This window comes from Larus michahellis, chromosome 3 (genome assembly GCF_964199755.1).
Source record: "Larus michahellis chromosome 3, bLarMic1.1, whole genome shotgun sequence".
Taxonomy (NCBI): Eukaryota; Metazoa; Chordata; class Aves; order Charadriiformes; family Laridae; genus Larus; species Larus michahellis.
The window spans coordinates 21,056,830-21,084,558 of NC_133898.1; the positions used below are offsets into that span (position 1 = coordinate 21,056,830).

A 27,729-nucleotide genomic window follows, 5' to 3' on the forward strand; every position below is an offset into this window, starting at 1 on the left:
TCTCCCTCCCCGACCTTCTCCTCCCTCGCACCCGTTATCAGCCCCCCCGCTCCCCGTCGCCGTGAGGGGACCGAGCCTCCCGGCTCGTCTCCACACCGGGGCCTCGGGCGGCCGCCGGGCCTCTGGCGGGAGGACCGCGCCATCGATCGGCAGCCAATAGCGTGCGGCCACCCACGATTCAAATGGTGCCTCCTGACCAATAAGAGCGGTTGGCGGGCGGGAAGGGGCGGGGCGAGGGGACGGACCGTTGCGCGGCCGTAACCGTCGCTCAGGGCGGTTGTTCCCCTCAGCGGAGAGCGCCGCGCTCGGGCCCGGCTCCCGCCGCTCCGCGGACGTGCCTCCTGCCCGGCCCGGTGCGGGTGGGCACCAGGTAAGGAAATGGCGGTACCGGGGCATGAGCGGACCGGGACGCACACCCCCTCCGCGGCCTTCCCGGGGGGGAAGCGCTGCGGCCAATCGCCGCCGCCTCCTCTCCCCGCCCCCGTGCGCGGGTGTCGGGCCGCGGGCCCGCTCAGGGCCTCTCTCCGGGCGGGCGGGTGAGCGGCGCCCTTTTCCGCTGCGCGGACCGCTTGCTTGGGCCCAGGGGATGGGGGCGGGGGGGGGGCTGGGCTCCCCCTGCTTTGTTCGGAACGCCGCCGTCCCCTTCTGCTCCGCAGCGGCGTCGGGAAAGGCTGCGGCCACCCGGTGTGGCGGGGGTGCGCCGTGGGAGAGGGGCGGCCTAGCCCGGCGCGGCCCCTCCCTTCCCCCGCGGCGGAGGCCCCGCGCCAGGCCCGGGCCGGGAGTGCGGTCGGGGCGGGGCCGCGGAGCGGGGCCGAGGGGCCGGGCCTCCCCCCCGCCCCCGGCACGTGGGTCCTTTCCTGTCAGCACCGCGCCCCGCGGCCTTCACCCTGTCGCCGTGGGAGCCCGAGCTGCTGGCGCTTTCCCTCCGCTTTCCGTGCTTCTGGTGAAGTCGGCTTTTTAAAGGGAAAAACCTCGTTTCCCTGCCTGAGGATCGATACCTTTTTGTTTTGCCTTGAGGCTTCTTTGCGCTTGTTTTTAGCGGTGAAGCTAATTTGGCTGTTGTGTCGAGCCAGGCTTGAACAGGGGTAGATGCCTTCACCGTTATGGAGGTAGAGAGCCAGAAATGTGGAATGAGTAATGGTGATCCCGAAAAGGTCCTACGCAGTTTTGTCTCTTTGGTGAACTCGGTAGTAACTTTACTTATAGGGATCTGTGGCTTGTTACCCTTGACTGTCAATGTTGTTGGGGGTGTTTTTTTTATTATTTTCCTGCATTTTTTCTTGCATTCAACTGGTTCCCTCTTCTGACACACACAACATTAGCTACCAATAGTGAGATGTTAGAATTAATAAGTAGAATCACTGGATGTGTATAAACATTGCACAGCTCTTCCAAGAGGGAAAACTTTGATGTTTGGGGTTTCTTTTAAATTTTTTCTTAAAATTATGCACCTAACTTTTGCTGATGTGGTATGAACTTGTAGTGACTACAAGATAGCAGTCATTTTATTTTCTTGGCAGGAGTGAACTATCTTTCCCCATATCTAGTGAGAGGGTCATTAAGAAGGACCAGAAATGAATGTATGGGGCAGTATGTTTCTCTGCCATGTTTCTCTTTGTTTCATTCTTGGTTGAGTCAGCAGTAACTTTTCTTGACCAACTTTTAAGCTCCAGGGAGTTTTGCATTAATTGTCTTGGCTTAGTGGAGGATACAAAATCCTTTTGACCCATTCCCTTAGAATCTGGGTTCCTAAAGGAAAATCATAATGGTGCAGAAAACAGAAACTTCATCTTAGGAGAAAGTGAATATATTTGCAATTAGATATCTGTATAGTACAGGAGTCATTGTATGAAATAATTTGCCTTTTGAGGTCACTTGGAGATATATTTTGAAGCTCTGTGAATTAAAAGGTTTGTATAGGACTACTTTGAACATTAGGCTTGTGACAGCTGGTACCCTAAAAATTACCAGGGTTGTGTGTAGAGCTTGAAAGAGCAGTAAATTTAAAATGTAATTTCTAAACTGTATTTTTTTTAAAGACTCCCTACCTTTATTTTTCTTGATGACAGTAATGGTTTTTGTTATCTGAACAGATGAAAGCTGCCTTTAAAAGGTGTAGCTTTTTGAAGTGGGATATATGGAATGAGCGTTACAAACCTCCCTCAGAGGAGGCACAGAGGTGCAGAACAAGGTGGTAACTTTTGATAGGGTAAGAAGTAGTATTTACTTTTTTAGTGTTTAATATTTGTTCTCATTATTAAGCTTTAATATTTAAGGAAAAAAATGGAAAAATAAATAGGTATTTCCATTAATAAGATTGTTCATTACTTTTGAATCACAGGATAATATTTCCACTTGCTTAAAACTATTTGTTCTGGAATTTCATATTGTTGATATCTACCTCAGGCTGAATTACATAATATTGATTTAGCTTCAGGTCCTTCAGCCACAGTTTTCCAACTTAAAACTATCAGCTCCTTTTGAGAAAAAGGTTGGAGGAGGGGAAGGTCTTTCTGCTTTTAAAAAGAATTAAATCATCAGGTTATCTTTCCTTTGGGCTATCTTAATGTTTGTATACAAAAATGCTGGGGTTTGAAGTTTGTTTATTATGCCTATGAAATTATCTAAATTTTGAAGTGGTTGTTCTAAATCATAAAAATCAGTTTAACTGTCATTAGTAACAACTTTGTGAAAAAATGTTTCCCTTTTTCAAAAAGGACTTAAACTCCAAAGATTCTGTTTTTCACAACTTCACATCCTTTGCCCTAGGATCTGGCAGCTTTGTCCTGGTCAGGCTCTGAGTTTACAGAGGATGCCTGATGTGCTCCAGGTCAAGAGAAGAAACAGTTGGCTGGAGCGTAGGAAGTAAATGGCAAAGAGGAAATCAAGTCATAGATCAGGTTATGACAGATAGTGAAAGCTGTAACTGGACTTGGTGGAGGACCTGTGTATAGACTATTTATGGAAGAGAAGGAAGAAGCTGGAACTGTGCAAGAGACTGGGGAAAGAGCAGTAGTAGATGTGGATCTCCTAAAGAACTGTCTTTCGGGTGAGAAGACGGGACAAGGAGATGAGGATTGAGATCAAATCTTGAGCCCAGATGGTGATGAGCAACTGGAACTAGTTTGGCGAACTAGAGCAGAAAAGGATGAAAACCCCCAAGGAATTAAAAGGGTGGTAAGGAAAGAATGGAGAAGAATTTAAAATGAAAATACGTAGATTGTATTTTACTGAGTCATAAGAAACTAATATATCAATTTGAGGTTCAACTGACTGCGATAAAATAGGGTCAGAGGAGTAGGAATTCAGAAAGTAAGAAAATAAGAAGAGACTGGGACAAGAATCACTAGGTAGAAGACAGATGAGCTGGAAGAGTATGTGCATACAAGCATGGACTAGAACTCTCATCATTTTTCTAACTGGCAAGTGTCAGTGAAACCAAATGATAAAACTTCATCTTTTTGCTCCTTCAAATATTATACAGCAAAGGAGGTGGCTACATGTTTCTGTTCTGAAGCAATTAGGAATATTAGCTGTAAAGCCCACATGAGGGAATTTTGCTGAGATTTTGGTTTCTTCTTTGACTTGGAGAGCTTCACAGTTGTAAAATCCAACAGCAGCAGCAGCAGCTTCAGGAAATGCCAGAATGCAGGTTGGTTGGAAAGCCTCATTTAGTCCCATCCCCCAATGTGTTATGAAGGTCTGTGATGGCGTATTAACAGTATTTTTTTGCCAAAGAATCTAAGTCTTCACTGCAGGTTAGTTAATGTGTAATGAATGAGTTAAATATTTGCTTTCACCTCATTTTGAGTGGCTTTACATCTTATTTACAGCAAATGAGTTAAAAAGCCTAGAAACAAAAACATTTGCTGGTTTGTTTGGTTCTCCCTCTTCCTATTCTAAGTTCTGATGTTCATCATACGAATGGTGATAATGCATAAATTAGCATGTATTTTACGTTAGACTTTTAAGATACCTTCACTTTATACATTGAGGCCTGAGTCACAGAAGTTCAAGTTAAAAGTATCTTCTGCTATGGATACCTGTTTTCAAATGGCAATTACATAATACAAGGCACTTTCCAAAGAGTCACACAGGACTTTACATTTAAAAACATAACTTCCCTTATGTTGCAGTTGGGGTTTTTTTTCCCAGCAACCTGGAATGATAGACTAAGGGTGGTAGTCACTTAAACCCTGTTTTGCTAATATCAAGTGAAAACCTTACGGTGCAGATAGGTGGATAGAATTCAGTTTTTCAGGCTATTATGTGATTGTTCTGATGCTGTACTTTGTTTTCCTAAAGGCCCCTGCAGAAGGCATTACATGCCTTGTGCTAAATAGGTGGAAAAGAGAAAATATTCAACCCAGACAGGAGCCTAAATTCTGGTGTTTGAGTGTTTGGCATAACAAATTGAAGAAAATATGTAATGTGGCTGTGTGTACTGAATAGATTTGGGATATTTTAACACTTAGAAATCATCACTTCTATAATCTTTGTAGAACCACAGGAAAAGGGGGTTAAAAGACACTTAGATACCATCTAATTTACTTTTTTCCCTCTAGATAAGATCAAGATAAGATCAACTGCGTTATGTAATTTTGGTCAAATATATGCTTTTCCCTACTTTTGATGGTTTCTGATGATGGAGATTGTGTATCATAGCTGAATACTGGTCTAGATATACTATTGATACAATTTACCATTTATTCATAACATCTAACTTAAATCTTTGCTCTACTTTAAGCCTATTTCTTCTGTCTGCTATTAATTTGGAGAAGAATTGATTGCCTTTTTTCTTACCAGGCAGCTTTTTGCCTATTTAATGTGAAGAGTTGTTTACTTTAAAATTTACCTGCTCCAGCCTAAATGATACAAAAGAGAGTAGGCAAAAAATCAAGCCTAATGTTTTGCTGACACATGTGTTGATTTATTTCTTTTCTAGGTATTCCTTTTGGAAAATGCCAAACCGGAGGTTTGCTGATGGCGAGATGGTGATGGGCCGTTGGCCAGGAAGTGTCCTGTACTATGAAGTACAAGTGACTAGTTACAATGATGTTTCTCATCTTTATACTGTTAAGTACAAAGATGGGACTGAACTTGAGTTGAAAGAAAGTGATATAAGGGTTAGTACACTTCTATATAATTATCAATATTTCCAATGGAAGACGATGCTGATTTTGTGATGTGGATAAAATACAACTTATAATTGGATAGTTGCTTTGCAAGTTTTCATTAACTGTTTCTTCAATGAACTGGTGCGAAATAATATCTTTTTCCTACGTGACATCGCAAGTTTAGGTTCAGAATGCTGACCCTGTCTTTAAAGAAGTGCGATTGTTTTCTCTCTGTTGGAAAAACAGTGATACATTTGGGGAAAACCAAGTCTAATTATTCAGGAATTCTACAGCATGATTGTTCATGAAAATTTTTTTTCAACTAGTTATTAGAGGGTTGATACTAATTTGACTTTTTTCCACTTCTAAATAAGAAAATTTGAAAACAAATGCAAGCATGTATTTAAAGATTACTGTAAATATAAATAGTGCATATCCTTTCAGCACATGCTTAAAAACATATGTCAATAACTTATACTGTTTTAGGTCCCCAAAGGCTTCATAAGGTATTTTGCTTTGTGATGGTTATGGACTTTTGAAAAAGGGTCATGTTATACGTACGTGAGCACATCACTTCCTCTTTATATATGTTTATTATTTCATCATCTGTTACTAATAAAGGCCTTTAAAACTCTGTGTACAAGTTTCATTTAACATGTGATAATGCACGAGTGAAAAAGCTATTTCAGTGTTTGCTGTAGTTGGTTTTTAAGACCTGTTCTGGGACCTGTGTAATTTCAAAGCTAATTTGTGTGTCTTTATGTGAACTTTAGTTCCACTTTTTAGTGGCAGTGTGTACATGCCCTGTAACTGACCTTTTCTTTTGGGACAAAATATTTATGCCTTGATCTAGACAAACATTTTCACTACTTTAAGACTCTCTAGCTGGTTTACTTTGTGCTTGCAGGTTAGCAGACTAAAGCTGAGAAGATACCTTTCTTTTGTCATAAACATTTGTGCTTTATAAAAATTGTGTTGTGGAAATTTTACATGGGAAAATAAGCATTGTAAGCTTCACGGAAAAATAGAACTGGGTGCTTTCGGGGAAAACTTAACGAAATTGGTTATCACATCTACTTTAATGATTTAGCCGACTTGGTTTTTTTTAATGTTGATCTGAACTGTGCTGCCTAAATCAGATCATTGCATCTCAATATGCCAAATGTATTAATAAAGCTAAGTAATTGAAATAATTGCTGTCTCTTAAGGCTTAAGAGATGGCTGTAATTTCATTTACTTGTGCAAAGGCTTAAGAGGGCAGCATGCTTAAGAGCTCAGTACTTACATTGATAGCTTACATCCGTATCCTGATTTCTGTAGCTTTGACAAGAATTGTCAGTAGTTGGACTTGGGACAGGATTATTTGGGTATTGCCAGCAAAATGAGTGTGCTGTAGTTGCTCTTTCGTAACAGCCTTTGTACAGCATTGGTAAATAATGGACAATTCTGTAGAACTATATGCCAGAGTCCTCATCGCAAAACCCCCAAGCTTCTAACATTGTTCCTTGGAACACCTAAGATAAGATTTTGCTTTCTTACTCTTTTTCTTTTAGTCACAGTCATCATTCAAGCACAGGAAAAGCCAGTCCTCTTCAAGTTCTCCATCCAGAAGAAGTACTAGCAGGTCTCGATCTAGATCTCCTGGTCGGCCAGCAAAAGGCAGGCGTCGTTCTTCTTCCCAAAGCAGAGAACGTAAAGATGACAAAAAGAAGACCATTCAGGAAACCAACATAGCTCTACTGGTATTAGTTTTGTTTGTTTGTTCTGGGAGGCGGGGGGGGGGTTGCAAAAGATTTGTTTGATGCATACTGGGTTTATTATTGTAAAAGCCAGCTGTAGGTCCTGTTCCCTGAACAACAAGATTAGCTGCAAAAGTGTATCTCATAACTGCATTTTTTTCTTTGAAAATAGGCTTTCTAGCTCGCTAAGTTGTGAGGAAATTCTTGAAAAGCAAATGTATGTTGTTAAGTTCTATTTGAATTTGGTGGTACCGTGAAGTTCTCAGAATTCAAACACAAATTCTTCAATATTTTAATATCGAAGTCATTCATATGTTCTCACTTGTGAAATGGGGCAAAGGAAGTTAGCCTACTTTCAAGATGTATTGATCAATATGTAGCAGATAGGTATTAGAATTTGAAATAAAATGAGTTCTGTTTTCGTATACAGTTCATTAAAATAGTAATGGAAGACGTGAAGCTTCTGTGAGAGAATTGCTGCAATCGTGGAATATATATATATATATATATGGCCTTGCTGACTGATGATATTGCAGAACTGTTTTCATTATAAAAACCATCCTGTAAGGATTTATAAGTTTATCAAATATCTGTTTTTTAGCTGAAGTTCGTCATGTTTGTTCTTGGCCTTTTTGTGAAGGTTATAATGAGTTCTAAAAATGGTGCTGGTGTTTCTCCATTAAGAGACAAACAGCATTTCTTCTGCCTCTTGTGCTCTCGAAAGCTTCAAATGATACTTGTCTGAGACACAGTTCTTTGAATAGGACATGTTTTCTGATGATCTATTGAAAATAGATAGGTTTTAGTAAGGTTTCAACTAAACTTAACTGGACCAATGTAAACTGAATATAAATAGATAGATTTAGTAAATTGCTACTACAAAAAGCATTCTTTGGCACTGAAGTTGCTGCGGTTTTTGTTTTGCAGTGAACTGCTTTGAGCTGTGTGACCCACTGCATAGCCTGTGGACCATATGCTCATTTTAAGTAGTTTGTAGCCAGCAGATACATTTTACTTTGGACAAAAATGTTAAAATATCTTTGGTGTTTTTCTCCTGGCTTCTAATTGAGGAGTAGGATTGATCTATTGGTTGTTGTATGACTGGAATGACCTGGTCCTTTTCAACAAAGCTTAAGTTGAAATAAAACATGAGTTGTGTCTTCTCAGAGTTGTGTTAGCTAGACTCATTAAAAGAATTTTTGTAAGTGAATTTGTTTCTTAGAAAGATTTTTAATGAAAAACCAAACTTTTGGTCCTGCAGAGCAGCATTATGTATAGGACACTGAATTTTCCTCCAATTTCCTAATAAAATTATTATAGACATGTATTTTGTACCTGGCAGTCCCTAAGGATGAGTAAAAAGTAACTGGGAAGCTGTATTTTCTCATAACTTCACTGTTTATTAAAAAAAAAAAATTAGTAACCTTTCCCTTAGTAAGTTTTCTTCCCTTGTTTGTGAGCTGAAACTGTCCATACTGTTTGTACTTTGGGTATTGAACCCACTTGTTTTCCTGTGGAGAAAACCAGAGCAGTTACAGTTGAAAAAGACTAGATAGTGTTTTTAATTATTCGTGTTATACTTAATGCAGCTGTTATTTTCAGCAAGCTAAACCCATGTTTTTTGTTTAAACTAGAAACCAAGTGAGAATAACACCAGAAGGTACAATGGTGAACCTGAAAGTACGGAAAGAAATGACACATCACGCATAACTTTGGAGGTATGAACATTGTATTTGCTCTTAGTTTTATGTCACATTTTAACTTGGCTTTCTCAGAATCCTTAGAAAAGGGTAATACAGTAACCAAGGATAAATAGAATGCAGCATAAAACTTAGTGGTCAAATAAGTTCAGCTAGCTAAGTTTAGGGGAGAGGCAGATGAAATTGTCAGAAGGGAAGAGTACTGGAGCTACACAACACTCGTTTTTCTTGTTTGTTTGTTTGTTTTTTCCATCAGACCCTCACTGGTGACTTGTGCTCATTTCCATGTTTTTACAGTGTGAATGTTTGGCCATAGGAAGTGGGGTTTTTTTGGGGGGTGTGGTTTTTGGTTTTGGTTTGTTTTTTGTGGTTTTTTTCCCCGAAATCAGTTCTTTTGTCCTGATTGCTAGCTAATGCACGGAGTTATGGAAGAAAGGAGGGGAGGAGGGTGGGAATGGATGACCTGTACTGGGACTGCTGCTGGTGAGTAATCATGGCCTTACGTAGTCACAATGAAACTGGTCTTAGCAGGTTCTCCATATAAATGCATAAACTTAAGTATTGTGTAGAAGTAGAAGACATTGTATATTGGTGTTTTATAGTGGATTATGTCCTCTTAAATATTAAACGTGGGAGTAAAATAAGGTAAAATCACTGGGAATCTTGTTAGTAAATTATTTTTATTTATTAACAGCAAAAGTTGAAGCCAGACCTGGAAACAGAGCGTGTACTTGAACAGTACAGCTTGCGCCCAAGAAAAGAAGAAAAGAAAAAAGAAGAGATATATTCGGAGAAAAAGATTTTTGAGACAATAAAAACAATTGAGAAAGCATCATCAAAAACAAAGGAACTAGAGTTTGGTGGAAGAATTGGTATGTGTGCAAACTGTTGTAGTAGTGGAAAAATAGTACTTTTATGGTTTTTACTTATTGACCATACTGTGGTGTCAAGAACTGTTTTTCTGATTTTTGGACCATGGCTGCAGAATCCAGAGTCATATGACAGTGCTTCACGTAGTCTGTACTGGTATTGGTGGCAGTCAAAGAACTGTTGTTACACTTGTTTCTTTTGTGAAATACAGTGAAGATCTTGAGCCTTCCCTTGCACAATGAGATTTAAATATTTCCAAATTAAATTTAAGAATTAACTAGCGAAGTTTTTACATTTTCAAAACCTAAGTGCTTTGAACTTGACAGTAAAGTATATTTTATATGGTTCTAAAGGGATGCAGTGGGTGTGATCCTTTGGTTTGGTTATATGACCCCATATAGGAGTGAGAAGAATGTCTCTGTGTCCCATTATGTGATGGGGGAATTGACGGTGTCTGGCTTCAGAAATAGAAAATAACAACCTCTTCTTTGTTACTAAAGTTAATATCAAGCTTTAGTAGTGGGATTGAAACTTTTTTTTTTAATTTTCTATGTTTATCTTCTAATATGGCATGATGCCTATTTACAGGGACCTTCATGCTGATATTTTTCCTGCCTGCTACTGTATTCTACTTGCTGTTGATGTGCAAACAAGATGACCCCAGTCTTATGAACTTCCCTCTTCCTCTCCCAGCACTTGAAAGCCTTTGGGAGGCTAGAGTGTTTGGTGTTTTTCTTCTGTGGTTTTTCCTTCAAGCTCTGTTTTACTTACTGCCAATTGGAAAGGTAAGCTGTTCAGTAGCAATTGGGTCTCATGGATAATTCATTTGTGCGTTAGGCTTGAAGATAGGGTATGTTCTTAAAGCAGTAAATTTGAAAGGAAATCAATTAGTCTTCCATATTAAGCTGGAATATGGCTACTGCAGATTTCTGTAACCTTGAAATAGCACAGTTTGTTAAGAACTTAATGCCTATGCGTTTCACAGTTACAGTAGAAAAGGCAGAAGGCATTATATGGGAGTTCAAATCAAAGCATGGGTAAAACTTGCTTGATGGAATTCTAGAAGAATTTCAGGTATCTGACTTTTAAATCAACAAAGTCTTTGATACTTAGTTTCTTATTGATAGCCAGTAGTTTGGAATGTAATCTTCACTTACAGGAATCTGCAAATGATTCTAGCCATATGTGTATTGGGCAAATGCTTGTTTCCCTCTTTTTGTGACTTGAGGGATACTGGCAGATTCTGAAAGAACTCAAGAATAAATAGATCATTCAGTCATGTTGTTCTGTTGCTATACATGTTTACAATGATTGGAGCCGTTATGTTTTCTTGAGGCTGGTTAGGAAGAGGTTTTTTTTTTTTAGTGTTTCTATTTGAAACTGTTACCCTTTTGATAACCAAAGTATGCTTTTGAGAACAATCCATGATCTCCAGATTTGAATGCGTCCAGTTGGTTACCTTGATTGAATGTCTTTGTGGCAGAGAGGTGCTTCATTTCCCTCCTCTGCCGGTGCCCCCTGGCAAGTACTTGGTTGAAACACTAGTATTTTATTCTTCCTAGGTTGTAGAAGGCCTGCCCCTTTCAAATGGAAGGAAACTGCACTACCGGATAAATGGTAAGTGTGTTGCAGTTGCTTATTCTGAAATGTGATACTGCTATCTGATTTTCAGTTCTCAGTACCATAAGATACAAGTGATGAAAGATATGCTCTACGATCAAACTAGGTGTCATGGTTTAACCCCAGCCATCAGCTAGAACCAAGCAGCTGCTCACTTGCTCACCCCAGTTGTGGTGGGGGAGAGAATCAGAAGAGTAAAAGTGAAGGGAAAAACTCGAGGGTTGGGATAAAGACAACTTAATAGGTAGCGCAAAAGCCACGCTGAAACCATGACACTAGGTATCTGTTGTAAATCTTTCATAAGATAGGATGAACTTTTTCATGGAAGAACGTGGTTAGGAAAGATCAGGAACTAACTGCCCCAAGAGCAAAATGTTATGCTATATAGGGTACCTGGTCTGCATCCAGTTGTGACTGGTGACTCCTGTCAATATTGCCTGCATAATTGCTAAACAGGCAGTTGCTGATAGGCAGCATTAGTAACACCCGTGTAATAAGGATACTTGTCCCAGAGGGAGGTGTTAAGGAGTGATCTGAAGAGATCTTATCCCAAGTGTTGTATCTCATCTTGGATGTCTCTGATTTATAGACAAATAAGAAGTGTGTCTTGATTTAAGATGTTGTTATTCTTGCCTGGCAGAGAATAGTTCTGAGGTCCTTATTCAGATCAGATTTCACTTCCTACAAAAAAGGCAAATTTCTCATCTAGGTTTAGAGTAGGGTTTAACATGTTTCAGCCATCCTGCTTTTTCAGGCTTAAACAGAGAAGTCTACTTTGATGCCTCGCGAGTATTGCAGACTACCTCTTTAGTTGACTAGTCTGTCAAGGAGGCTGTCTGATGGTAATGGAATCCAAATATTATATTAAAAAGCTGAGTGGGATTTTGTCATAGTTTGTTAAGATGCACCATTTTAAAGACACATTTTTAAGATGGAATAGGGCTGTAAATCACAGAGGCAGAATGAATTGCATCCTGCAAAAGTGAGTCATATGGAGGTTGCCTCATAACTTTTTTGTTTTGGACTTATGTCTTTAGTAGGGGCATAGTCCTGCAGGGTTTTTTTCCACATTCTGATAAAGGGAGGAAATAACCTACATGGTTTGGATAGTTTAAAAAAAAAAAAAAGAGAGAGAGAAGCCATCTTCTTGCTGCTTCAAAGGCAAATTCTCAAAGCAGCTCTGAGGAAAGAAAGAAGACCAGTGACAGGATAAGATGCAATGGGCACAAACTGAAATATGGGAAGTTCCATGTGAACATCAGGAAACACTTTTTTTTACTGTGAGGGGAACTGAGCACCGGCGCAGGTTGCACAGAGAAGTTGTGGAGTCTCCATCCTTGGAGATATTCAAAAGCCATGTGGACATGGTCCTGGACAGCTGGTTCTAGGTAGCCCTGCTTGAGCAGGGGAGTTGGACTAGATGGGCTGTGGAGGTCCCTTCTAACCTCAGCCTTTGTGACCCTGGGAAGTTGTTCGTAGAAGGTACTTAAGTGAGAGCAGTATAGAACTGCCTGCTTCTATTTGGACATCGTTCTGTTCTACGTGATTTTATACTGCTAAGTACAGAAGTCTTGACTTGATAGTTATTTTAATACTTTAATTACTGCTATCTGTATTGAGGTATATATGAAGATAATTCCAAGAAGAAAATACGGTTATCTGTGCTGTCCCACAGATAAGATTTTGTGACCTGCTGTCATTATCCAGTAGTAGTGTCAGTGTCCATTTTTCCACTAAAATCTGAAATTAGGTCCTATGTTGTAAAAAATTCAGGAGCGTTCAGTGTCCCTGCCTACTGTTCTTTCCTGAAGCACAGGAAATTTCAGGGCATAGATAGAATATCATAGGTATATTGCTGTGCTCCAGGAGTTTGAACCTCAGGAGCATGGGATGTGTAAGACGTTATTGGAATATAGACATAAAAATGCAGAAAGGCTGGATTGGGTAGGTTCTACCAGAATGATTTTTTTATTTTGGCTAATAATGTTTTTCTTCTGCATCCTTTAGGGTTTTATGCTTTTGTTTTGACTGCTGCAGCTATTGGAACTTTATTATACTTTGAATTTGAACTTCATTATTTGTATGATCACTTCATGCAGTTTGCAGTGTCAGCTGCAGCTTTCTCTATGGGCTTGAGCATTTATCTGTACATTCGGTCCCTGAAAGCACCTGAGGAAGAACTAGCACCAGGTGGAAATTCTGGTGAGTAATAAATATTTTGGGTAATTTCTTTCCAATTGTTTGCTACAGTTTCATTTTTTATGAATTAAAGGCTAGATTTAGGGCCTTTTGTGACTTTCTACCAATGTAAAATTCATGTTGCAAGTTAAACGACAATTTTTTGTTCACACTCGGATACTGTAAAATGTTTAAAATTTTAGTTGGATTGTCTTGAATAGTTTATGCAAAAATATCTTGGCTGGTCTAGTACCCTAGCGGTGAGAGGACCGTTCCTTCCTTTCAGTTTTAAGCATTTGTCTGAGGGCTGTCTCATTCGCTTCATAGTGCCCCTGCTCACAGGCCTTTTCCTGAAACAGCTCAGAATAGAAAGAAAAACTGAAAAATCTAGGTATTTTGGCAGTGGGAAGTCAGGTACAGAACTTGAAATTACAGTGTATTTCAAAACTCTTACTTTGCTGTGCACTTTTAAATCTAGTTAGCTGACTTGAGTTTTCAAAAGAGATTTTGATTCAGTCTTGAGAGTGCCTACCTAGAAAGTGTCAAATTATATGCATATGTTTTTGTAGGTCAAAAGATAGGTTGAGAAATCAATTCATGTTAAATATTAAACAAACTGCTTTTAAAAGTGATCATACGGTGACTAAGAAATGGAGTTTATGGACAGAAGACTTAGTGTAATAAAATGAAATATTCAAATATCCTCAGTTCCTTGTCAGTGCAGTGTGTATGTGTGTGAAGGGAAATAATACAATGATCATAACTCATTTTTTCTTTGAAAAGTGCAGTTCTAGTCTGTGCAAGTGACGCAGTAGCTTTCTCTAACTGTTCTGCCAAAGTGTTTGTTATTTGCTAACTGAATGTAGGATCTTGAAGTCAAGGTATTGTTTTTTTCCTTCTTGTCCATCTCTTTTGATGGACAGGTTGTTGTTACAGCTAAAGGAATTCTTGCTCGCAGAGAAGAGCAATGAAGGAGGAAGAAAAGTAGAATTAATTAGTACTATAAGATCATGATTATGGTAACTATGATGTGAGGTTCAGGAGAAGGCTGAAAATAAAGAAGGAACAAATGTCAGAAGAAATAAGACTATAGTAACTTCGAAAGTGTTTAGTCCTCCTAACAAATAAAATACTTGGGCTTCTTAAAATATAAACCATGTGGGTTTTGCTTTGTATTTTGCATATACTCTTACATTTTTCTTGACAAATTAAATGCTTTTTTTATTTCTAATGAGCCAATGTTAGTAGAAAGTAGGAACTGCTCTGTAGGGAGTGTAGTAGAGAATAAAAGGAATAGTATTGCTAACAAAGAGTATGTCTTATCTGCAGGGTATTTTGTTTATGATTTTTTTACTGGACATGAATTAAACCCTCGTATTGGCAGTTTTGACCTCAAATACTTCTGTGAGTTGCGTCCAGGATTAATTGGCTGGGTGAGTCAGTAATTGTTATTTTTATTCTATCTGCTTAAGTATCACACAAATTATTATTGGTAGTTAGTTGCAAACTATTGCTTGTGAAATAGGTTGTTATTTTTTTTTAAACTCAAATATTGGTCAAAAACATCTGTATTAAAACGTCCTGTAATGTAACAAAAACACTGCTGTCTCTTAAAAGGAAAATTTGTAATAAAATACTTTCTAAACTAGGTTGTTATAAACTTGGCAATGCTATTGGCTGAGATGAAGATACACAATCAAAGTATGCCATCTCTGTCAATGATACTCGTGAACAGCTTTCAGCTTCTTTATGTGGTGGATGCTCTTTGGAATGAGGTAAATAGCAATTGTATTAAACTGTTACCAAGTCTAATTATCACGTTAAATGAATGACGCTTTGTAAATTCTAAATTCCTTCCTCCTGGTTTCTAGGAAGCGATTTTGACTACAATGGACATTACCCATGATGGATTTGGATTCATGCTAGCATTTGGAGATTTGGTGTGGGTTCCGTTTGTCTACAGTCTGCAGGCCTTCTATTTAGTTGGTCATCCTACTGCAATTTCTTGGCCTGTTGCTGCTGCAATTACCATTCTGAACTGTAAGTTATGGTAAATGTTATTGTTACTGGTGGTAACAGTGTAGCACTGATTTTGTTTCTTTGAGTTGTGAAGTGAAGCTTTAGCTAAGGTGCAATGATCCTGTCTTCTGTATTACCACAGCTGGTGGAAGCATGTGTCTGGCTACTGTTTAATACAAAAAAAAATAATAAATTCTCATTTTATTAAATGCATCTTTAGATGGATGCTGTCTGCAGTTGTAGAAGTGACTTAAATGTTTTGAATGAAGTGTAGCAGAGTGCTTTTGTTGAAGGAAGGAGAACTGGAAAATACTGAAAATACAAAATAATATTTATTTTCAGGTATTGGGTATTACATATTCCGTAGTGCAAATTCTCAGAAAAATAGTTTCCGAAGGAATCCAGCAGATCCCAAATTGGCCTGTAAGTGCATTTTTTATTTGTTCAATTGCTATACAACGTCTCTTTGTTAAATACACATTTCAATTGTTGTTTTGACCACAATACTCTATTCACAGATCTGAAATTTATACCCACTGCAACTGGAAAGGGGCTTCTTGTCACGGGTTGGTGGGGTTTTGTTCGTCACCCTAATTATCTCGGTGACATCATCATGGCTCTAGCATGGTCCCTACCCTGTGGTAAGTTCCTGAAACTAAAGTGGATTTTATCAAAAATGCTTGTATGTGTTGGCATCTGACTGAGTTTGAAATACAGAGTGATAATTATTTGAGATACTAAAACCTATGATTAACTGAATCCAAATTCCTATATTGTAAGCTTAATGCGACACCTATTTTCTGTTACACCTTATACTTTATATCTTACTATAGATTTGACATATCACACTATAGATTTGACGCTTCTTTCTGACACTTTATCATTTGGTATCGATGGGGCTTGCTAATAAGTTGTTCCTTACACTTTTTTAGGCTAGTGGCTATGCTATAGTGTTTTCAAAGGAAGTTCCCAGAAAGTGGGAGTTTCCTTGGAGACAAGGGCTACCACATATAGGGATAGACTTCAAGCAAAGTACACATGAAAAAAAAGTCATCAAACAGAAAGGAATGGAATTCTGTGTCAGTTTTTTGTTAATGACTACTTCCTAGTTTCCATGAAGTTTACACTTGAAGGAAATTAGGGAGCCTTTTGTCCACTGGGGTTTTGTAGTCCTGATTCTTTGCCAGAGTTTAGAAAGAGCAGTGAGAGTTTCAGAAATTACATCTGATCATGGTAGTCCTGACCCCCTCTCATTCAAGTTTGAAAAATGGCTTCGGACTCCTCCCTTGTCTGAAGGAGTTTCTCTTCTATTAAAGCACAGAAATGAGCACAACAGATGCTCTTCTGAGACAGAGCTGAGGCACAGTCTGACTCTTGCAGACTGTGGGACACACAGAGTTTTGGTAGAGTGGGACTTTGTCACCAACTGGTAAAGGCCCTGACCAGGGGCATCAGCTGAAAGCAGATGCTGGAGTTCAGGTGTTCCTCCAGGGGTTAATTTTATTTTGGATTTTAATTGGAAGTAGATGATACTAATTAGCATATATGCTTGTAGACAGTACCCTGAAAGAGGATTTCCCCCATGAAAATGAAGGACTCTCATCTTCTGTCAGACTCATAATGGCAGAAGTGGAAGTGTTGCCATAGCTACCTGGTGGGTGAGAATGGGTGGGAAGGGATCATAGAATCATAGAACAGTTTGGATTCAAAAGGACTTTTAAATGTCATCCAGTCCAACCCCTCTGCAATGAGCAGGGACATCTTCAACTAGGTGAGGTTGCTCAGAGCCCTGTCCAGCCTGACCATGAATGTTTCCAGGGATGGGGCATCTACTACCGCTCTGGGCAACCTGTGCCAGTGCTTCACCACCCTCATTGTAAAAAATTTCTTCTTTTATCTAGCCTGAATCTACCGTCTTTTAGTTTAAAACCATTTCCCCCTTGTCCTATTGCAACAGGCCCTGCTGAAAAGTTTGTCCCTGTGTTTCCTGTAGGCCCGCTGAAATGCCACAATACGGTCTCCCTGGAGCCTTCTCTTTTCCAGGCTGAACAACCCCAACTCTCTCAGCCTGTCCTCATAGCAGAGGTGCTCCAGCCCTCTGATCATTTTTTGTGGCCCTCCTCTGGACCTGCTTCAACAGGTCCACATCTTTCATGTGCTGAGGGTCCCAGAGCTGGACGCAGTACTCCAGGTGGGGTCTCACCAGAGCAGAGGGGCAGAATCACATCCCTCGACCTGCTGGCCACGCTTCTTGTGATGCAGCCCAGGATGGGGTTGGCTTTCTGGGCTGCGAGCTCACACTGCTGGCCCATGTCCAGTTTTTCATCCACAAGTCAAGTCGTGTGCTCTGAGCAAAGCTAGAGTTACCACCTACAGCCAAAATAGAGAAAACCCAGTGGGGCTTTTGCGGGGCAGCTTGGTGCTGCAGAGGTTTAACTATTTCCCTGGTTTTGATAGCTAAAGAGCTTAAAATATGTGCCTGCTTTGCGTGTGCATTGAGAATGAAGTTGGCAGATTTTGAGACTGAATTTTAAGTATGGTTTTTGTGGGTCTTTTCCTATCTCTATGTAAACATGTCACACAATTTTTGCACTATCCCTTGAGTATTTGATGCTTTACAATATGAGTATAAATGCAGCAGGCCATACCAAGCATATGTCACCAGCTTAGTAGATGTTGTTAATAGCAAACACTTCTGGATAATTTTTTTTTCTGTATTTAAAGTGACTTTCTCACTTTATTCTACAGGTTTTAATCACATTTTACCATATTTCTACGTGATATATTTCATCTGTTTGCTTATTCATCGAGAAGCTCGTGATGAACATCACTGTAAGCAAAAATATGGCTTGGCATGGGAAAGGTATTGTCAGCGTGTACCATACCGCATATTTCCTTACATCTACTAGAGCACTCCAGATGCCTGATTTGCAAATTACTTCTAAAGTTAGTTTCTTTGCAAATAAAAATATACCTCTTACCTTTGCACTTGGTCTATTTGTTATTTAGGCTTTTTTTTAAAAAAAAAAAAGAAAGAAAAAAAGTGACCAAACATTGGAGTGCATCAACAGGTATTTACAAGTCATCTTAAATACGTGAGTTATGTGAACTGACTGTCTGTGACTTCAATTTTTAAAATATTGTGAATTTTTAAAAGTCTTGGAGCCCTAATTTTTCAAGTTAAATTTTATCTAGCATCCTGAGTTTACATTTTTTTATTGCATTTAATTAAGCACTGTGATGTAAAGTATATTATTTTCTTAATGCAATAAATACAGAAATTCCATCCAGTTCATTTTTTGGTGTTACTTGTACCATCTAACTTCAGACGTCTGACTTGGTTGCCAAAGCAGCAGGGTCTTTTTGGTCAGTGGATCTGGAAGCAGAGGATTTGGCTCACCTGAGGGGCCTGGGCCCGGAGCTGGCACAGCTCAGCTGGGTGATCGTCCCCCTCCTGCCTTTTCATTAATGGGACTTTTTTTTTTGGTCAGGGAGGCTCAGGTGGCCCCTGCAGGGATGGGCTCAGGAGATGTGAAGGGGCACAGCTGTCCCCTCCCGTCCCATCCCATCCCATCCCTGCATTCTTGAGGCAGTTTCAGCACGGACCAGGGGGGACTCTGAGCTGCTGCCTGGCAGCGTCCCTGACCCCAGAGAGGAGCCGCGCTTCTGGCTCAGGCTCCTGAAGGTAGATGATACAAACACTTGTTTCGGCTGTGGGCAGAGCTGTGGAAGCGAGTAGTGAACCTTATCCTGCAACGAGCACTGAACACGGGGTAGCAAAAGGCGCAGTGTGTGCGTATTTGGCAGAAAAGAATGAAATGACCACAGTTGGCTTAGTCACATCTTTGTAAATTATGTCTTAATGTACCATAGCGTTTACCGAGTGTGTATAATAAAGCCTCCACCTTTTTGCTGTACAGTGTTTGGATTTGAAAATGCGATAGCTTTTTTTTAGAAACAAGGGAAATCAGTAACTAAATCCATTGCCAGTAATTCTTTTTAAAAACGTTAATTGAATAAAGGTTTTTGTAAATTAATGTATTAATTCTTGAAACAATTGAAGTGTTCATTTAAATATTTGTATTGACAGATATGCTATGAAAATGCAGGAAATGCTCCTCAATCCAAAGTTGTTGTTTTTTTAATTCGGCATTGCTACCTCATATGTAGGTTTTGCCTTTTGTACTGTTGCAGATAGAGAAAATAGCTATTTTTTTGCTATTGCTATTTAAAACAACATTTTTTTACATGAGCCTGTGGTTAAACTCGACCACTTTCTAATATATTTTTGTATATATTTGACTTTTTAACTAATGTATGTGTAACTAGGCACTAGTTGTGTTTTTGTCTAACTGGCTGTAAATGAGATGCCCTTGCAGGATTTACTTCATAAGTAGAATAATTTTATATTTTACCAAAATAATTTTGCATTAACTAACTTTCCTTCTGTCGTCACAACTTTTCACATACTTCATACATGAGGTTTATAGCACAAATTGTCCAAAAAAAGCTTATTAGAATTTTAAATACAGAGCGGGTACCTCTACATTTGCTTGCAGGAAGGTTCCTAATAAATCAGGATGTTGCTATTACTCATCAATTGATTTAAATTCTTTTAAAATGTTGATGTAATGAAATCTAGCATGGCATTTTTTTAAATAAAAGATCCCTCTATTTTGTACACAGGCATTTTTTAACAGAGAATTGTACATTTGAAGTGTATATAATGTAGCTTGATTGTGACAGTCTCCTCCGAAAATCTGTGTCTTAGTGTTGTAAGGAAAATGTTTTGAGACAAGTACTTTGATTCCTGGAAGAAAACAGCAGTGCCTGTAACAACGCTGAAGAGCATTTACTCCTGTGAAGTCGCAGATTAAACTGGGATACTTTTTTCAATGGTTGCCCAGTGGGTTAATGGAAAATAGAGCAATCATTTAACTGCACCAGTTTGCAGCTGGTGTTTTAAAATGTACCGGGAGGGGGTGGGTGGAGGGGGCAGTTTAATTCCTCAGCCTTTAAGCTAGGAGATGCTACGGCCGTCCCAGTTTTATCTGTTGCTACACAAGGTTGTTAAAATGTAATTTGGAGCCCGTGTCTTTCAGGAACAGAGCTTGACCAATGATAACTCCAGTTTATTTACATGCCGAGTTTTATGTGAATTTGATTTTGAAGTAACTGTTTTTAATACAAACAAGCCTATGAACTGAAATAAAGCTTTTGCTGAAAATTAAGTAGTGCTTTTTTTTTTTTTCCCCCCTGTTCACGGTGGTGTCTGAAAAAAAAAGAAGTGGTTTATCTTATTCAGTAAAGATGCGAGTTTGTTGAAGTTCCTTTTGTATCTGTGGCTGTGGGTGGGTTGAGCATTACAGGGTCACGCATGGTGCTCCTCTTAGCCTCTCTGAGAACGTTAATGAAAGGATGTCTCTCCATATAAAAGGGACATCTCCATTTCTCCCTTTTCTTCTGCTTCTCTCTACGCGAAAGTTTACAGATGCTCTGTCAGCCTGAGAGCACGTTTGCTCTTTGAAGCGGCTGCGTCTGCATCACCTGTCTCGCTCGTCGGCCTGCACTGAAGAAAATCAAAGTGCTAAGTAGTAGGTGGCCTGGCAGGGGAAGGAAAAGCAGGCTGAAACCCGCAGTGGACAGTAACTTCAGTTGATGCTAAGTTAGGGAAGAGCGATTGTCATTACTGGAAAAGATGATGGCTTCAGAGAAATGAAATGCTCATTTAAGGTATCTGGGAGCTGTCAGACGTGGAGCTGGCACAGCAGGGCATCGGGGCACCAGCTTTTGTGGCTCTGACTTTGTCCTTGCTGGCAGGGTAGGTTGACAGCTGTTACAAAGTGAATTGGTGACGGTGTTGTGGGTCTTTAGGGCGTCCAGTGAAGCGGGCAAGGCTAATGCATTACCTCTTTTTGTTCCTCTATTCTGATAATCCAAAAATAAAGTTCATTTTAACTGTAAAAAGACAGAAGGTAATGCTTGTTCGGCCTGTATTATATTGTATTTTTTCCCACAGCTTCTATCAGAAGTCAAAACCAAACAATGCTCCATGTAGTCATGGGCTACAGCTTAAGGGATGCTGCACGGGAAATAAATGTGCTAATTTCACCTAACGTGAACAGGACTCTAGTGGAAATAGGATCCATGGTGAAAGGAACAGGAATCATAATTTTGCCTACAGAAAGTTACTTACCACAGGTAATAAAAATGTTTGCTTAAGCTACATCTAGCACAGCTCATGAAAACCTCACCAGAAGCATAGGTAGTGCCTCTCGGGGAGCAAAAGCTGTTTGGGGGAGTGGGTGTAAAACCTCTCCTGTGTGTGGGTGGGGAACATCTTGCGCTGTCTGTAGATAAACCAAAAACTCCAACACTCTTCTGGTGGGGAAGTTCTCTAAAATACTTTGATCTGCTTTGATGTTTTTAACATTTCAGAAAAGCTGAATGCTGGATTTTTATTATTTTTTTTTTGAGAAGCTTTTTTTAAATCATCAGTTCTACCCTTTTGTATATAAAAATGTGAGCAAAAACAATGCTACAGAGTACCATGAGAAAAGGATTTCACGCCCTGTCATGGGAGTGGGGAAACCTTTTGAAGAAAAGGCTGACGTTGCCAAGCCGGCTCGGTACTCCAGCTCCTTTTCTGTGTGTTTTGTAGCTGTCACACTCAGGTCGTGTCACCACACCATCCGTCATTCTCCTCAGAAGACTATCTGGTGCCACGGTAGCCAAATGTTCCAAGTAATTTTCCTTTTGCACCTTGAGGTGGTTTGTTCTCCTGCCGCCTGCCTTGGGGCGGGAGATGGCACCATCCGTTGGGGTGAGAGGCAGGCGGGCTGCAGCAGAACCTCCTCGCGTCCTTGGCACTGTTGCGTTTCAGGTGACATGGACTTGGTGGAGCAGGTTATTTACTAGTTCCTCGTTACTTCACGGTGTCAGCTCGGCATGGCCACACTAATGACTAGCATGCCTTACGGTTGGAAGATTACTTTTTTTTCCCATTTGCGTGTCTGCTTGCCTTCTGCATAAAGGATTGTGAGAGGGTAATGGTTCAGTGAGTCCATGTGTTCTTCCGTTCCCTCCTCGGCCAAAGGACGGAAAGCTGAAGGTGCAGCAGTAATGCCTTAAAGAACAGCTCTTGGACCTGTGTGAAAGGTAAATGGAGGTGACTTGCCATTGAAAATCGGCAATTTTGAGCCAGTAATATTTCCCTTGTAAAATACTTGTGGAAGATGCAGATGCCAAGAGAATTTTGGTCAGTCCGCTCAACAGCCATGAGAAAGGTCTTTGCAGATGTTCAGGAGAAAATCTTTTAACAGCGATCCCGAAGGTGAGAAACACGACTGATCAGCTATTCATCAGTGGGAGCGTACTGCGCCATTTAAACCGACACATGTACAGCGCCTCGTTCACTACGCAACCAAATATTCACGTCACCAGCCTGTCTCCAGATCCCTGAGACTTGCCCTGTGCACACATGGGCTTGTCCGCTCTTCCTAGGACAAGCTTCCCGGGACTCTTCCTTGTTATTCCCTCTTGGCGCCGAATATTGCTAGGTTTAGTCAGCCTGACTAAGGACCTTCTTGCGCCTATATTTCAAATTGCAGAAAGTTTTAAACGTGAATTGACTGACCAGAAAGAGAATCCATCTAAAGCACAAAATCAGATTAAGAGAATTCCTGTTAAAAGTACTGCGATACCTGGTAGATCCTTAGGAATATAAGCGGAAATTAATGAGCAGAGAAAGGGGGGAAAAAAGGAAAAGAAGTTGAACTCAAAGGCATATTAAAATTCAAACCATTTGCTTTTGGCAGCACAGCATTAAAAATACTCGTATTATAACTATTAATAGAAAAGCTTTTCTCCTGGCAAGACAAATGATGCTCACGCAAAGTTTTTCAGATAGAGTAATGATTTAACGAACCAAAGCAGCACTGTTCTATGCTCTTTTCTACTTGTGATTTTATAGCCTTGTGACGCCTCCTCTGAAAGCAGCCTGACATTGCAGACAAGAATACAGACACTGGAATCGTATGGCAGTTTCGGTTTGCCTTCGTAGCTGCTTATCGCGCCTTCAGGGAATGGAACTTTGCCAGGCTGCAACTTCTCAATTCCCACCCAGATAAAGGGGAGTGGAGTCTCAGCAGCTGATGCCCGTGTCTGTGGAAATGCAAGTCTGGAGCTGATCACTAGGGACATCGAACCCGAGCATATTCTGCCACAATCCTTGTTTCTACAACGGTGATTTCCTCATCTTATTTAACAAGTGTTCAAACCTTTTCCACAGCTCGTGATTCTCCCTGCAGCTTCTGCAATGTCTCCTCTCTCCTGCCTGAGGAAAACGTGCTCTTGATACAATTTCAATAAATGTGACAGAGTTACTGAGTGACTGACGTCTCCGGAAGGAGCCAACAAGGAATGTCACTGCGCTTCACTGTCATTCAATCTCTTGCTTGGCAAGAGGGTGTTTATACACACACACGTACGTCTATTTGAGCTCTTCTCTTAGCTCAGACTGGTAGGGTTTTGTATACGCGCGTGGGTCCATGAAGTGTCGGGGTGGTGGGGTTGAATTTTAATTTTTAAGAGCAAGTCACAGAGTTATGTATAGGAATTAGATTTTTGAGGTGAACTAATACAGGACGCCACTAAAGATTCAGCACGCTACTGAACAAAAGCAACAATGTATTTTGAACCACCTTTGATTTTTGTTCTATTTGAGGACCAAGGAGAAGTAACTCCTCCTGCATTTCTGCAACTGAAAGTGTTGCGTCTGTGTTTGGATAGACCATTATTAAAACAATCCCTAAAAATAAAATTAATTGCATTTCACAGTTGTATTCTTTTATTACGTTTGCTGTTAATAGCCCAGATTCAGCTCGCTGTTTCGACCGGCTTTAATACTGAATAGTCTGTTGGCAGGATGAAAGCTGAGATTCTGTGGCAGTGGAAAATTGGCACAATTTCCCCTCCATCAGCTCAGAGGCCATCGCGATGAGCTGCACACACGCAGCACGGCCTGCAGAGCTAACCAAGGGCGTTCGCCTGCTGCCGCGGTAAGTCAGAACTATAAATAATTGTGTGCATCCCTGCCCTCGTTCAATAATAGGGAGAGCCAATATACGATTTACACAGGCTTAGCTACTTCTGCCTAACAAACGTACCTGAGCTGGTTTTAATGCCATTTGGGGTTAAACCTGAATGTAGAGCTGAAGCAATGATTAAATAAAAGACTGGGGGTTTGGGTGCTTTAAGAAACAAATAGACACCGCACTTGTGACCTTGGAGGTGTTTGTACTCCATAGTTACCTGCAGTAAACTTCAGGCTGCTCCTGCCTGCTGCTCAGCGCTGGTTAGACGTGTGCGGGCACGTTGCATGGGCAGAGATTAAGTTTCTCTCTCTAAATGTCAGGCCGGCCTCCCGCCCTACCATGGGGGCTCCACGCAAAGCGTGTAATAGGAAAACGATGGTGGTTCGTTACCGCCTACGCAGAGGTTTCTTTTCTGATATCTCTGGTCACCTTGAGAAGGTCCCGAGGAGCTTCAGGCGGTGCCTGGGGGTCACTTAGTTGCACCGTGTTGTGTTGGTCAGGTGGCTCTTCGTTATCCTCAACCTGCTTTTGTGGATTTCAACACACGCAGTTAAATTTTGGAACAGAGTTTAGTTTAAGTGAGAAAAAAATGTAAAACCACGTAGTTAAAGTTTTAATTTAGGTGTACTTTAGATACACATTTAATTGACATTGTTACATGTGTTGAACCATGCACTATTGGCGTTTATGTTGTTGCCTACAGCCATTTTATGCCAAAAGGAATAGCCTATGATTAGTGACGAGAAGGCTAAGCACTACAGATGGCTGAATTCTGCGATCCATCACAAAGTGATAAAAACTAAGCCAAATTACAATAGTGTACTTTTTAAGGAAAAAAAAATCTGAATTGTTGAATTTAATAATACAGCTTCGGGTAGAATAGGCACTGATGTTGAAAGTCTTCTCATTAGTTTTGAAAAACATAAGACTTCATTTTATGCCAAGTGTACACAGATTAATTTTTCCTTGATAAAAAGCAGCTTTGTGCAATGTGTCAAAATTATTTTTCAGTAAGAAGCAAGAATCCTGATTTTTTTTTTAAATGACAGACATTTTTTATGACAAGTTTGTATCCTGTGAGCTGATATATTTTCCAGGTCCTATTGAGATTCCGTTACTGTAGCCACATCAGTTTCCGTGGAATCGTTTCTGATATGTACTCATATAATCAGACCCGGAAGAATCAAATTTACCATTTAAACAATTTTTAAATTCAGTTGTAGAGTTTCAGGTGCTTCTAGGTCTGAATTCTCTACTAACCATAAATGAGGAAATGTAACCATGAAGAAGGAAAGAAAGAGAAAATACAGGCTTTATTTATACTACCTCAGTTTGATTAAAAGTCAGTCATGGCTAAGGCAGGTTTTTGCAGCACGCAGGAGCTTTTCAAGCCAGTTACATACAACAGCGTTGGGTTCAAAGCAGCTTTTTAGTTGCTTTAGCGAGTGTGTTAAATTCACCACTGTAATAAAAAGCGGTAGCCCGCTGTGCGTGCCCGGCAGAGGGCTCTGATATACCAGCCTTCCTTCCCAGGCAGCCGGGAAGAGCAAAGCTAGCCATGACCCTGCGTGCCGCAGCCCCGCGTCCCCACCGTAGGGCCAGAGACACGCCACCAACCCGGAGGTGTGCTCCTCAACCCAAACCTCAGCCCGGGGCAGCTCCGAAACCCTTGTGGCAGGGAGAGCAGAGCGACAGAGAAGCTTTTGCCTCACTCTTTTTTGGCTGCTTTCTTCAGCCCCTGTTTTCTTCTATAACTTGACAACTGACGCCGGCCTGTGGCTTTTTGAAATCCAGAGCACATCCCTGGAGGCCCATACCTGGGTTCAGCTCCACATGCTTACTTGGGCAGTCAATCAGTGCTCCTGTCTGTGGGTTCCGAAGCGTGGCAGTGTGGGAACGACACTTTTCTTAAGCACAGGATTTGCTCAAGCAATATCTAATATATGTGGTCCCGGATCCTCAAGGCTTCCTAGAAGGCGTTCCTGAAGCCTCCAAGGCTTTCTGCAGGTGCTTTGCTTCCTTCAAGTTAAGGAGGGAGAAAGAAGAACTTTTAAACTTCTTAGATTTAGCTCTTAGTGTCTAAGAGCAAACTATAATTCTCTGTGTGTGAATATATGATTATTAATATTTTCTAAATAAATCTAAAAAAATCTTAAAATCTTAAAAAAAACCACACCTTAAAATCAATATCAGGGATTATTCTTGTTAAATAAGCCTAGAAAAATTACCTTTGAATTACCTTTTTTACTCCTTTGACAGAAGTATCAACTGATTTCTTTTTGTTCTTGCCTATGAAGAAAACGTGATTTGTATTCCTCTTTATAATTACCATTAGTGATGTTATAGTTATAGAATCACAGAACGGTTCGGGTTGGAAGGGACCTTAAAGATCATCTCGTTCCAGCCCCCCTGCCATGGGCAGGGACACCTCCCACCAGACCAGGCTGCTCCAAGCCTTTCCCCAGTGTATCCCTTAACTCCATAGGAAGAAAGGTTGTATACAACTGACCCTACTACTATACAATCAAGTAAACCGCATGCTGCTGTAAGGCTTATGCATCACGCCCGTCAGATGAGAACAGGTAAAGTACATGTTTGTGATTTCTTATGCGCAGGCTGGACTTGACTGGGGAGCAAAAGCTCCAGATACGGCACCTTCTTCTCAAGGCTGAAATTGGGCCAGGTCCTTTCATGCTTGCCCACAGACAGGACACCGGGAGCGTTTCGTTCCTGGGATTTCAAGCTGGAACACTTGCAGCAGCAAGAAGGGTTATTCCCACTCAGCTCTCGTGCTCTCTGGACTCTCCATGGGGCAGGAGCTTACTTCTGGAGCTCTCCTGTCCTTTGTTTTCCTTTTGCATTTAATAACACATTTTGAACAGCTTTGACAATTGTGGAAGTAAAATTATCAGCTTCTGTATTCTCCTCTTTAGTCTACACACAAGCCAAAACATTCCTCCAGTGCTTTTGACCACGTAGAGGGATACAGCAGATCTTGAAGAGATCTTATCGAGTCAACGTGTGATTGCACTTGGCTGGTGTTGGAGGCACGTTGGGACACTCCCTGCTGAACGCAGCTATGGACAAAGACGCTGGCATATCCTTACATCTCTGAACCTCTGTTGTTATAAAAATCTATTGTTATAAAGGTATGTTTCCAGATTTACCTAAATGTAAATAGGCTTCTTAAATGTCTTTATTAAAACAAAATAAATTTTTCTCCATTATTTCAATAGCAAACCCACAAATTTCCAATCTCATTCTTCACCTCCATGCTTTACCTGGTATTTTTATGTGCTCAGTTCCTTTAATGCAGTTGTTATTTTATAAAAAGTACTAGCAAATGAAAGAAATTGCTTAATGTCGTCATAATTTTTGTCAGCAGTCTAGT

At 40.4% G+C, this 27,729-nt stretch overlaps 1 protein-coding gene across 2 annotated transcripts; it reads left to right on the top strand.

Moving 5' to 3' along the window:
* Positions 1-217: 217 nt before the first annotated feature.
* LBR (lamin B receptor) lies at positions 218-20,470 on the top strand. Of its 2 annotated transcripts, none has more exons than XM_074579019.1 (14): positions 218-370; positions 4,946-5,126; positions 6,671-6,859; positions 8,491-8,574; positions 9,251-9,428; positions 10,015-10,211; positions 10,989-11,043; positions 13,054-13,248; positions 14,554-14,657; positions 14,874-14,999; positions 15,096-15,264; positions 15,586-15,666; positions 15,762-15,884; positions 17,992-20,470. In XM_074579019.1, exons 2-14 carry the CDS (start codon positions 4,962-4,964, stop codon positions 18,150-18,152), a joined length of 1,827 nt encoding a protein of 608 aa, XP_074435120.1. In that variant the 5' UTR covers positions 218-370; positions 4,946-4,961; the 3' UTR covers positions 18,153-20,470. The 2 variants fall into 2 exon arrangements, with proteins under 2 accessions (XP_074435120.1, XP_074435119.1); XM_074579018.1 differs by lacking the exon at positions 218-370 and adding an exon at positions 1,869-3,652.
* The last annotated feature ends 7,259 nt before the right edge of the window (positions 20,471-27,729 follow it).